General features: G+C 35.8%; 1 protein-coding gene across 1 annotated transcript; it reads left to right on the top strand.

Annotated features, from left to right (window-relative positions):
* Positions 1-7,366: 7,366 nt before the first annotated feature.
* LOC106827839 (olfactory receptor 5P76-like) lies at positions 7,367-8,311 on the top strand. Its single transcript, XM_014835912.3, has one exon. The coding sequence runs from the start codon at positions 7,367-7,369 to the stop codon at positions 8,309-8,311; it is 945 nt and encodes a 314-aa protein (XP_014691398.3).
* The last annotated feature ends 3,696 nt before the right edge of the window (positions 8,312-12,007 follow it).

Here is a 12,007-nt window from a genome sequence, read left to right as displayed (position 1 = left end):
CACTTATGTATCTCGTTTAAGTGCTTATTGAAATCTTTCATCTATTGTTAAATTGCCTGTTTTACTTCTGATTGAGTTCTATAAGTTCTTTATATATTCTAAATCAAGGATTGGCAGCATTTTCTTTTTCTTTTTCTTTTTTTTTTGATGGCCCTGAGCTAACATCTGTGGCTAATCTTTTTATTTTCCTCTTATCCCCAAAGTGTATAGTTATATATTCTAGTTGTAGGTCCTTCTAGTTGTGCTATGTGGCTTGCCGCCTCAGCATGGCTTGATGAGCTGTGCTAGGTCCTTGCCCAGGATCTGAACCAGTGAACCCTGGGCCACCTAAGTTGGGTATGTGAACTTAACCCCTGGCTAAGGGGCCGGCCCCACGGCAACATTTACTTGAAGGCCAGAGAGTAAATATTATAGGCTTACAGGACATATGATCTCAGTCACAACTACTCATCTCTGTCATTGTAGTGCAAAAGCAGATGCAGACAGTGTGTAAACAGACAGGCATGGCTGTGTGCTAGTAGAACTTTATTTACACAAACAGGTGGTCAGCCCACAGACTGCAATTTCCCAACTTTTCTTCTGAATAAAAGTCCTTTGTCATATATATGCACTACAAATATTATATCCATCCTGCGTTTATTTGGTGTCATTTGATGGTTGGTTTTTGGTGAGGCCTCATTCCTGGCTTATAGGCTGCTGCTATTTAACTGTGTGCTCACATGAGCTTTCCTCAGTGTCTGCACCTAGAGAGAGAGAGGCAGCAAGCTCTCTGGTGCCTCTTCTTGTGAGGGCACTAATCCCATCAGACCAGGGCCCTACCCTCATGACCTCATTACCGTTGTTACCCTCCAAAACCCCAAATCCAAATACTGTCACATTGTGGATTAGGAGTTCAACATATGAATTTTTTGAGTAAGCAAATTCAGCTCATAAAAACATATATATATATATATATATTTACTTTTGGTTTGTGCTTGTGCAGTTCTTGTGAAATTTTTGCCAAAATGCAGCAATTTTCTCCCATGTTTATCTCTATAAATTTTACTTTTTAATCTTTTGCATTTATAGCTATGATACATTTTGAGTTAATTTTAATATATAGTGTAAGTAAGGGTTTTTAAATTTTTTTCCACTTGTATATCCTGTTGTTGCAGTTAACATTTGTTGAAAACACTTTATTTCCTCATTGAATTGCCTTTAGCATTTGCCTAAACTCATTTGATCATATATATTTGTGTCTATTTCTGGACTCTCTTTTCTGCTTCTTTGATCTGTATGCCTATCCTTTCATCAATACAACACCGACTTGATTACTGAAGGTTTATGATGTCTTGAATCTATGTATAGCAAATAGTCCAACTTTGTTCTTCCTTTATAAAATTGTTTACTATACATATCCATATAAACTTCAGGTGTAGTTTATCACTCTCTGCAAAGCTTATTAAAATAATTTTAATAAGCATTTCATTAATTACACATCAATTTTTGAAGAATTGACATTTTAATAATATGTTTTTTAATCCATCAACATGGTGTATCACTCTCTATTTAGATCTTCATTTTCTTTCATGAGGCTTCTGTAATTATTAGTGAAGAGGTCTTGTGTGAGTTTTCATGAATTTATTCTTAAGTATTTTGTGTTTTTTGACCTGTTGTAAGTGGATTTTTTGGCTTTTTGGAAGAAGATGAGCCCTCAGCTTACATCTGTGCCCATCTTCCTCCATTTTATATGTGGGATGACTGCCACAGGATGGCTTGATAAGAGATGTGTTGGTCTGTGCCTGGGATCTGAACTGAAAACCCCAGGCCGCCAAAGGGGAGCATGCAAAATTAACTGCTATGCCACCCATGGGCCCCAAAGTTTTGCTTTTAATTTCCAATCGTTTACTCCAAATATCTAAAATATAATTTATTTCTTATATTTTAGACATATATATCCCAGAACCTTGCCATTTAGTTCTAGTGTATTCTTTAGAAATCTCTCAAAATCTTCCATGTAAACAGGTGTGCTTACAATGGAGAAAGGAAAGTCTCTCCAATAAATGGTGTTGGGAAAACTGGACAGCCACCTGAAAAGGAATGAATGTACACCATTATCTTACAACATACGCAAAAGTTAACTCAAAATGGATTAAAGACTTGAATGTAATACCTGAAACCATGAAACTTCTAGAAGAAAACATACTCAGTATGCTCTTGGACATCAGTCTTAGCAGCATATTTTCAAGAACCATGTCTGAACGGGCAAGGGGATCAATAGAAAAAATAAACCAATGGAACTACATCAAACTAAAAACCTTATGCACAGCAAGGAAAGCATCAACAAAATGAAAAGGCAACATAACAATTGGGAGAAGATATTTGCAAACCATATGTCTGATAAGGGGTCAAAATTCAAAATATATAAAGAACTCATACATCTTGAAACCAAAAACCTACCACTCAGTTAAAATAGGGGAAAAAGATCTGAACAGACATTTCTCCAAAGAAGATATCCAGATGGCCAACAGGCACATGAAAAGATGTTTAACATCATTAACTATCAGGGAAATACAGATCAAAACTACAGTGAGATATCACCTCTACTCTTGCCAGAATGGCTATAATTAACAAGACAGGAAACAACAAGTGTTGGAGAGGATGAGGAGAGAAGGGACCCCTCGTAGACTGCTGGTGGGAGTGCAAACTGGTGCAACAACTATGGAAAACAGTATGGAGATTCCTCAAAAAATTAAGAATAGAACTACCATACCATACCACTGCTGGGTGTTTGTTCAAAGAACATGAAAACATGAATGTGTAAAGATACCTGCGCACCTATGTTCACTGCAGGATTATTCACAATAGCCAAGACTTGGAAGAAACCTAGGTGCCCAAGAAGGGATGAATGGATAAAGAAGATGTGGTATATATGCACAATGGAATACTACTCAACCATAAGAAACAATGAAATCTGGCCATTTGTGAAAACACGGATGGACCTTGAGGATGATAGGCTAAGCTGAATAAGTCAGAGGGAGAAAGTCAAAAACCATATGATCTCATGCATAAGTAGAAGATAAAAGCAACAACAAACAATCACATAGAACATGCAGTAATCTACACAGGAATCAAAATATGATGTACATCTGAAATTTATATCATCTTATAAACCCATGTTATTAGAATAAAAAAATAAAAAAAGATACCCCTTAGTTTGGAAAAAAAAAAAAAGCACCAAACATGTGCCATGTGCACATAGAGACAATTTTACCTCTTCCTGTCTGATTGTTATTTATTTTATAACTTTTGCCTATTGCAATGCCTAGGACCTTCAGTCAGTTGTTGAATAGATTTCGGGTGAGTGGGCCTTCTTGCTTCCCAATCTAAGTAGAAAAAGCATTTAATTTTGTACCATTAAGGATGTTACTTGAATGTTTTCCATGGATGTCCTTTATCAAGTTATGCTTTGTTCCTCTCTTCCCCTTCTTGCCTTCTTTTGGATTATTTGAATACTTTAAAATTTAATTGATCTATCTGCATTATAGCTACATCATTGAAAGAGTGGAAGATATGTGAGTGAGTGTGCATGTATTAATGTGAATTGTGGAGGTGTGCAGAACGTCAATAGATGAATATATAAAAATTCTGGACCAATGAAGAATGGTATAAGCTGTAGAAATAAAATTTTAAACTCCAAATTATTTAATACAGTCTTGACTAAAATTTAGTTACAACCAGGGGACTTATCATAATAGAACTTTGAAAGATTAAGAAACTGAATTATTCAGTATTAGACTTTGAGGTGACAATGAACTGAGCTAGCCCTTGTATTTTGTTATATAGACATGAATAAAAAGTTGGAAAACATATATGATCTTTATTTACACAAACTAAAAACATGTTTTTGGGGGGCTCAGATTTATATTTATTCTCTACTTTGCTAGAATAGAGTTGAATTCCTTATTTGTAATAACTTGGGTGTGGGATTCCACTTTGACTCTACTGGTTTATTGTTATATTACTTTTAAACTTGATACTACCACATTCTATTGCTTGTTAGCTGCCAGATGATTATTTTTATTTTATCTTTACAAAACAATATTGAATTAAAATTTATTCTCTTTTGTGATATTTAACCCACTGGTTTTCTGTTTTGACCTTGTTATAATGAACCTAGCAAAACAAAAATCTGTAATGATCCTCTCAGACTTGGAAAAACCACTGGTTTTCTCCTTGTATCAATTACGTTCAAATTAAATATATACAAAAAGTAGCAGGAACATAGAGAGAAATTCCAGTTGAACTTTGGATTTGTAAAGGATGGGGCAAAGGACCATTGTTTTCTCTTAAGAGCCATTTTAACTAAGTGCATGTTATTATTTGACAGTGCTAAAAATGAATAATATTAAATTCTTTTAATAAATAACTCATTTTGGCTGTTGTATACAAGGCCAAAAATGCATATAGGAAGGTCAGATAGGACAGCTATTGTAGTTTTGAGATGGAGAGAAGTGGATTCATGTGATAGGAATGTAGGCAGTAAGATCAACAGCAGTTTATTGGTGAGAGTATGAGAGAAAGTTAGGGTCCTGAGTACTGGCCTGGGGTCAGGGACAGACTGTAGGCCTAGTCAGTTTTAGGGAATTAGGCAGAGTGTTGACGGTGGGGAGAGGAAACTGAATCAGCAACTAGTTGGGAACCAGTGGTCATCACTTAGCACTTAGGTCTTGAAGTTGATTAGACGACAGCAGTAGTGTAGAGTAGTAGTACACACTCCAACATTTACTCTGACCTGAATTTTAAACCTGGATTTAATTTAACCAGTTGAGCACATTTGGACAAGTATCTTGAAGTAAGCCTGAGTTCTCTGTCTGTGAAATTAGGATAATAGAAATACTTAGCTCACCAATTTATTGTGAGGAATAAATGAAAATATGCAAGTAAAGTGTTAAGCGTGGTGCTTGGTAAAGAGTAAGGTCTGAATGAAAGTTGGTTGGTATTATTAGTGCAGAGTCCTTAAGGGGGAGCATCAGGAGGGTGAGATAGGACTTTCTATAATTAGAATTAGCAAGAGAACTAGACTGTGTTTACACTGAAAGCTGTTTGTACCATCATCCGTCTAGTCCAATAAACCACTAGCAGGTAATCATCCCTTTGAGGCATGTAGACTAAATCTGAGCCGGAAGTCATCCAAACTTCTTTTCACTTCATAGTTCTCTATAGAATTTTAAAGATATTCATTCACTTCACACTCTTTGCTTGGAAAAAAAGTATACATGTCTTAAATATTTGTGTTATTTAAAATTCAAGTTTCATGGCATTCCACCCCATTTCCCAAAGCACCTAATGGGTGCCTTACATGTACCATGTAAAACTCTTATGAAATGAATACATGTAGAACGAATGAAGCTAAGGTTACTCTTTTATATTTGAGATTTAGTGTCCTTAACCTGAAATATCAAAGTAAATTTTGAACCATTTGGTTATGAGATATTTTGTTATATTATGCTCCCTATACTCATCAAATGAAAGTGTATCAACACCTAGCTAAAAAGAAAAAAAATGGATCACTGGAGAATTGACAGAACCCTTAAAGATTTGTTATGACTGTGTGAAGTGGACTACTCAGTATGCACTTGAGAATGTGTAATGATCCCTGGTTCTTTTGAATTCACATTTGAAATTTTGAATCTACAGAGATTTATCCTCAAAGGCAAACAACAAGATAGCATAGCTGCTATATAACAACAACTTTGGGTTTATTGCTGTAAAAGGAATAAATTCTTATTTCAAGGGGTAAGATTTTGTCTTTTGTGAGTTAATCTGATGTATTGATTTTCTTTTACCATTTGAGAAGATTTTATTCTTTAAAGCTGTGTCCGTACTCACAGCCATAGCTGAGAAGCAAGGCAGATGTAATCCAGCAGTCTGCTAGCAGGTAACCCTAGCTGAAATAGCCTAGATCTCTTCAGTCTTCTTAGTGTGTGTAGACAAGCATAATGGAAGACACCAGAATTCCTCATTTTTCCACCCGTAAGACCAGAAACTTACATGATTTTTCAACAGTATCTAAACTTGGCATTCAGCCATAATGTTCATAAATTTAGTAGCTTTGAGATGCTTTGGGGACTTACTGTTAGCAAACATCTTGTGGCAAGACTTCCTTTGTTTATTTTTCTGAATGCTTTAGCTTACAGGCCACCAAATACTTTGGATTAAGTAAAGAATATAAAGTCAGAAAACTTGGAGGTGAGGTTCAACCTGGCCATTCACCAGGTGAACCTGGATATACTTAACTTTTTAGGTCAGAAATTTACTCAGCTGTATATTATGTTGAAACTAATATTATTTCATTCTGTAATACTTAAATTAGAAAATGTTATTACATTAGGAAATCATTTGATTTATTTGAATAAATGTACTTTGTGTCCTAGTTATTAATCGTATGATGTTTTGCATAATAATTAGATTGATATTTCAAAGTACTTGACAAAACAATACTTTAATTGTAAATATTAAAAATCTATAATAAATTTACAATAGATGACTTCTCTCATAACCTTAATTTTCAATTCCTTTCTATTTCATCTTTGTCCTATTAGGGAAATTGTATTTCTCCTTTTGAAAATAGTCTCGTTTTACTGATAGAAATTGTTAACTTGTGGTTAACTAGGCACTTCTTTTATACATAGCTTTCAGAAAGTAGAAAGGGTCATTTATTATCCACCCATTTCCAAGAAACTCAACTTCATCGTAAGTATTTTTTAATTTCCTTTATAGCATAGTTACTAAGGGAATGGACTGAATTCAGATTGCCTGGGATTCACGTCTTGATTCCACCACTTGTTATGTAAATTCAGATAAATGATTTACTGTCAAAGTCAGTTTCTTCATGTATAAGTAAAATTAAAGTACTTATGATTATTTCATGGAAATTAAAATAGAACTCTAAATATATAACTCTTCATCCTGTGCCTGTATCATTTAGTAACTGTTCAGTAACTGTTATTTCAAATCTCCATTACATAATCCTATGTTTATATACTTTTAATATATACATACCATTTCTTTTTGTTATTCTCATAATGCTTATATTTTTTCATCTTTAATTTTAAAGCCAATTTAAGTACATTTTATAAATATATTATTCGAAGTAGGTTTTCTAGTTTTTCTGCTAAAAAGAACTTTTGAAATATAGAAGATTCATTACACATAAATATATAAACTCTGGACTCTGAATTAAAAAAAGTTTAAAGTTAGCTTTAACAATTTATTTGTTTTAATAATCTCTACATGTAGTAATGAAAATGAAATGACTAAATTTACAACTTCTTTAATGTAATGTTTCATCACAGGTGAATTTTGGTAGCAGCTACATTGTGTCATGGATGCCCTGGTTGGTGGAAACTACACTGAAGTGACAGGGTTCATTTTGTTGGGCTTAACTGACGATCCGAAACTTCGAGTCATTCTCTTCATTGTCATCCTGTGTATCTACCTGGTGACTGTATCTGGCAATCTCAGCACAATCATTCTCATCAGAATCTCTTCTCAGCTCCATCATCCTATGTATTTTTTTCTGAGCCACTTGGCTTTGGCTGACATAGGCTATTCATCTTCTGTTACACCCAATATGCTTGTAAACTTCCTGGTGGAGAGAAATACCATCTCCTATTATGGATGTGCCATGCAGCTTGGTTCTGTTGCTTTCTTTGGGGCAACTGAATGCTTCCTTCTGGCTGCCATGGCATATGATCGCTTTATGGCAATCTGCAGCCCATTACTTTATTCCACCAAAATGTCCACACAAGTTTGTGTTCAGTTACTCATAGTGTCTTACATAGGTGGTTTATTCAATGCTTTTGCTTTTACTGCTGGTGTCTATTCTTTAGTCTTCTGTGGACCAAATCGAGTCAATCATTTTTTCTGTGATTTTGCTCCTTTAGTTGAACTCTCATGTTTGGCTATCAGTGTCCCCACAGTTGTCCCCTCATTTGTGGCTGGCTCGATTGTTGTGGTCACGGTGTTTGTCATAGCTGTCTCCTACATCTGCATCCTCATCACCATCCTGAAGATGCGCTCCACTGAGGGGCGCCACAAGGCCTTCTCCACCTGTGCCTCACACCTCACAGCTGTCACTCTGTACTATGGGACCATCACATTCATTTATGTGCTGCCCAAGTCTTGCTATACAACTGACCAGAACAAGGTGGTGTCCGTATTCTACATGGTAGTGATCCCCATGTTGAACCCCCTCATCTATAGCCTCAGGAACAATGAGATTAAGGGAGCTCTGAAGAAAGAGCTTGCTAGAAAATTGTTTTGTTAGTGAAGCCTGTTATTTTATAAGATTGTATGTGATAATATGCCGTAAGTAAAATAAGAAAAGGAAATTGAATGTCTGTCGTCTAAATATGTCATCCATATCTCATTTCATTAGCCAGTGTGGAGCTAAAGGTAGGGGGTGGATTTTCTCATATCAAATTGCAAATCAGAGGGCCATAGTGAGTAATATTTAATAAAACAAAATAAAACTTTTAATTAATAACACAAATTGGTTAACATGAAAATACTTAATCTCTAAAATCATTTTAACACTTTATTTATTTATATCTTTTCAAAAGATGTTCTCTGCTGTAAGTTTATGTTATTGTACCTATGAACCTTTAAGACTGTGTCCATTTTTAACTGCATCTTTTCCTGAAATGAGCATATAGTTATGACTGAGTACATTCTGAAGGAAAATGACCAAATGGAACCAGACAGTAAAATTATTGCAGACATTCTATTTGCAATAAGGTTATCTGCTAGTGATGGGCTTTTTGGACCCACAAATGCTGTCCCGTGTTCCTAGTCTCTGGCTCCAGCCTAGATATAGGAGACCCCTTAAAAGAACAGGACGACTAACCTGTGAATTCTTCTGTCAGGTCAAAACAGGTGACTTGCTTGTGGGAATGAGCAGTGCTCCTGAAATCCTCAGGGGCTGGGTTAACAAACTCTTGAAGAGACTTGTTCATGGTCAGACTCACATCCTGTTAAGGAAGATTGAGGGAACTGGATCGTGTTTCCTCTGTGAAGCTTAGTTGACCTCAATATCCTGATGACTACTATGTTTATTTTTCATTTCTCGTCCTTTATTTAGTGTTTTAGACAAAAGTATTTTTGTGTATTGCATCTCAAGTGCAAATTACCTAAACCTAAAGTAATTATCTCCTTCAACTGCCAAGTTGCTTGCCTTCAGTATTCCTTATCCAAGTAAGAGTCACTATCATTCAGTCAATCTATTGATTCAGAAACCTGAGAGAAATGTATTTCTTTTTCCACCTCCGTTTGCCTACTTTCAATGACAAAGTCCTGTCATTCTATGTCCAATGTTTATCTCCTATTTCTCTTCATTTTCATTGTAAGTCCTTCTATTTCAAGCTACCAATTCATACATTTATTTTACATTAGTAGTTCTGTGATAGCTAATTTTATGTGTCAACTTGGCTAGAGAATGGTGACTAGTTCTTTGGTCAAACACCAGTCTAGAGGTTGCTGTGAAGGTATTTTTTAGATGTGATTAACATTCAAATCAGTAGACTAAATAAAAGAAATTACCATCCATGACATGGGTGGCCCTCATCCAATCAGTTGAAAGTCTTAAGAAAAAAAACCTGAGGTTCTCTGAAAAAGAGTGATTCTCCCCTGGCTAACTTTGGACTCAAATCAGGAGTATCAGCTTTTACCAGAATTTCTAGTCTGCTGGACTGCCCTCTGGATTTTGGAATTGCTGGCACCCACTGTTGTGTGAGCAAATTCCCTAAAAAAAAAATCTATCTATCTATCTGTCTATCCATCTATCTATCTATCATCTGTCTATCTATCAATATATATCCTATTCTGTTTCTCTGGAGAATCCTGACAAGTAAGAACCATAACAAGTTTTCCTCTTCCCTCCCTTACTCTCTTCAAATTCATTCTCTGTACACCAATCATGACAATAAGTCTCAATAGATTATTTTGTTAATATCACCCAGAAATCTTAGAATAAAGGCAACACTTCTTAAAGGGCTTACAAAGTCCTGACTATGGCCCATGTATTATTTCTCTGTCTCTCTCCATTCTTCCCTCAATCTCTAACGTCCAAACTCTGAGAATCAGTCATTGGTCTTTTTAAAATCCTTAAACACATCCATATCCTTTCCTTCCTCAGCATCCTCTCACATGTACTAACTCTACCTGAATGTATTTTTCCCTTCAGCTGGGTAACGCCTAGTTATGCTATAGGTACCAACCTAAATGTTGTTTCCCATCCTCTCAGAAGCCTTCTTGAGCCCTGAAACCAAATTAAGGACACCTGTTACCCCTCATAGACCACTGTGTATTTTCTCTGGAATACTCAGTGCACACGTAGTTACAGAATCAGTATTGTTTTCTCCACAATGCTGGAAGCTTCATACAGACATTACAGTGTCTTTCTTCTTTCCCCATGTATTTAATTTTCACCCAGTTCCTGGAACATAGTAAGCATAAATGCATATTTGACATGAATGAAAAAAAATACTAAATGAATGGATGGCTGAATGAAGCTTTTTCTGGCATGAACTAATGACTGTGCTGCCTTTGAATCTGTTGCATGTCCGCCTGACTCAAGTGACTGGATGTGTCAGATCCTCCTACAACTGTTATGGGCTTTTACACAAACCCATACTCACCAAAATTATGCCACTGCCTTGACATTGTTTAACTCAGATTGGCAACTGGAATCCCAGCCAGTTCAGGAAAAGTTTTGGTAATCACCGTCTGCTAGAGAACACATATCTCCCTTATGTGTTTGCATGGTGGGAGAGTTAGAAGACCTAGAAGCCAAATGTTAGTGATAGTAGTAGTAGTAGTAGTAGTAGTAGTAGTAGTAGTAGTAGTAACAGTAGTAGTAGTAGTAGTAGTAGTAGTAGTTGTAAGAGAATAGCAATAGGAACTATAACATGAGCTTCCTCACTACATTCCAGGTACTGCTCCTCGTGATTTACAGGTATTGACCCAATTAATCTTCAGAGTAATCATGGAAAGTCCTAAAATTCTATAATAATCCTATAAAGTTTTTTTCAATTGTATTTTCCAGAGGATGTAACTGAGGCACTTATATAAAAGATAAGCAAAAGTTTAAGGTCACAAATATCCTCTTAATAGTGTGACCTCTTTTAGGGCGTATCCTCTCTGCAAAGGGGTGGATAAAGGCCTCTGAGAAGATTTCACTAGAAGACGTTCATTTGTCTCTGACACATTCTATTCTAGCGAACCCTTTCTGTTCAAAGATAGTACGAAGACTTCTACAACTGGATATGTCAGGCTATTTTGTATTAGACTAACTTTGTGGAACAAAAAAGTGAGAAGGTGGATAAATATCATTGTTTTGAAGGGGGTTAAATTAGCTGTTTTTGTTTTTTATTGATGTAATATTGGTTTGTAACATTATATAAATTTCAGGTGTACATCATTATATTTTGATTTCTGTGCAGATTACATCATATTCACCAGGAAAAGACTAATTACCATCCATCACCATACATATGTGCCTAGTCACCCCATTCACCCTCCTTCCTCCCCCCTTCCTCTCTGATAACCACCAATCTAGTCTCTGTATCCATGTGTTTGTTGTTGTTTTTATTTCCTTTAATTAGTGAGATCATATGGTATTTGTCTTACTCCCTCTGACTTATTTTGCTTAGCATAACATCTTCAAGGTCCAACCTTGTCAAACATGGGGAGATTTCATCCATTTTAATGGTTGAGCAGTATTCCATTGTGTATATATACCACATCTTTTTTCTATTCCTGCCCTGATGGACACCTAGGTTGCCTCCAAGTCTCGGCTATTGTGAATGCTGCAGTGAACATAGGAGTGCATGTGTCTTTATGCACTCATGATTTCATATGCTTTGGATAAATACCCAGCAGTGGAATAGCTATAGTTCTATTCTTAATTTTTTGAGGAATCTCCATACTGTTTTCCACAGTGGCTGCACCAGTTTGCACTCCCACC

Source organism: Equus asinus, chromosome 20, assembly GCF_041296235.1.
Source record: "Equus asinus isolate D_3611 breed Donkey chromosome 20, EquAss-T2T_v2, whole genome shotgun sequence".
Classification (NCBI taxonomy): Eukaryota; Metazoa; Chordata; class Mammalia; order Perissodactyla; family Equidae; genus Equus; species Equus asinus.
This window is presented reverse-complemented; position numbering and strand designations above follow the sequence as displayed.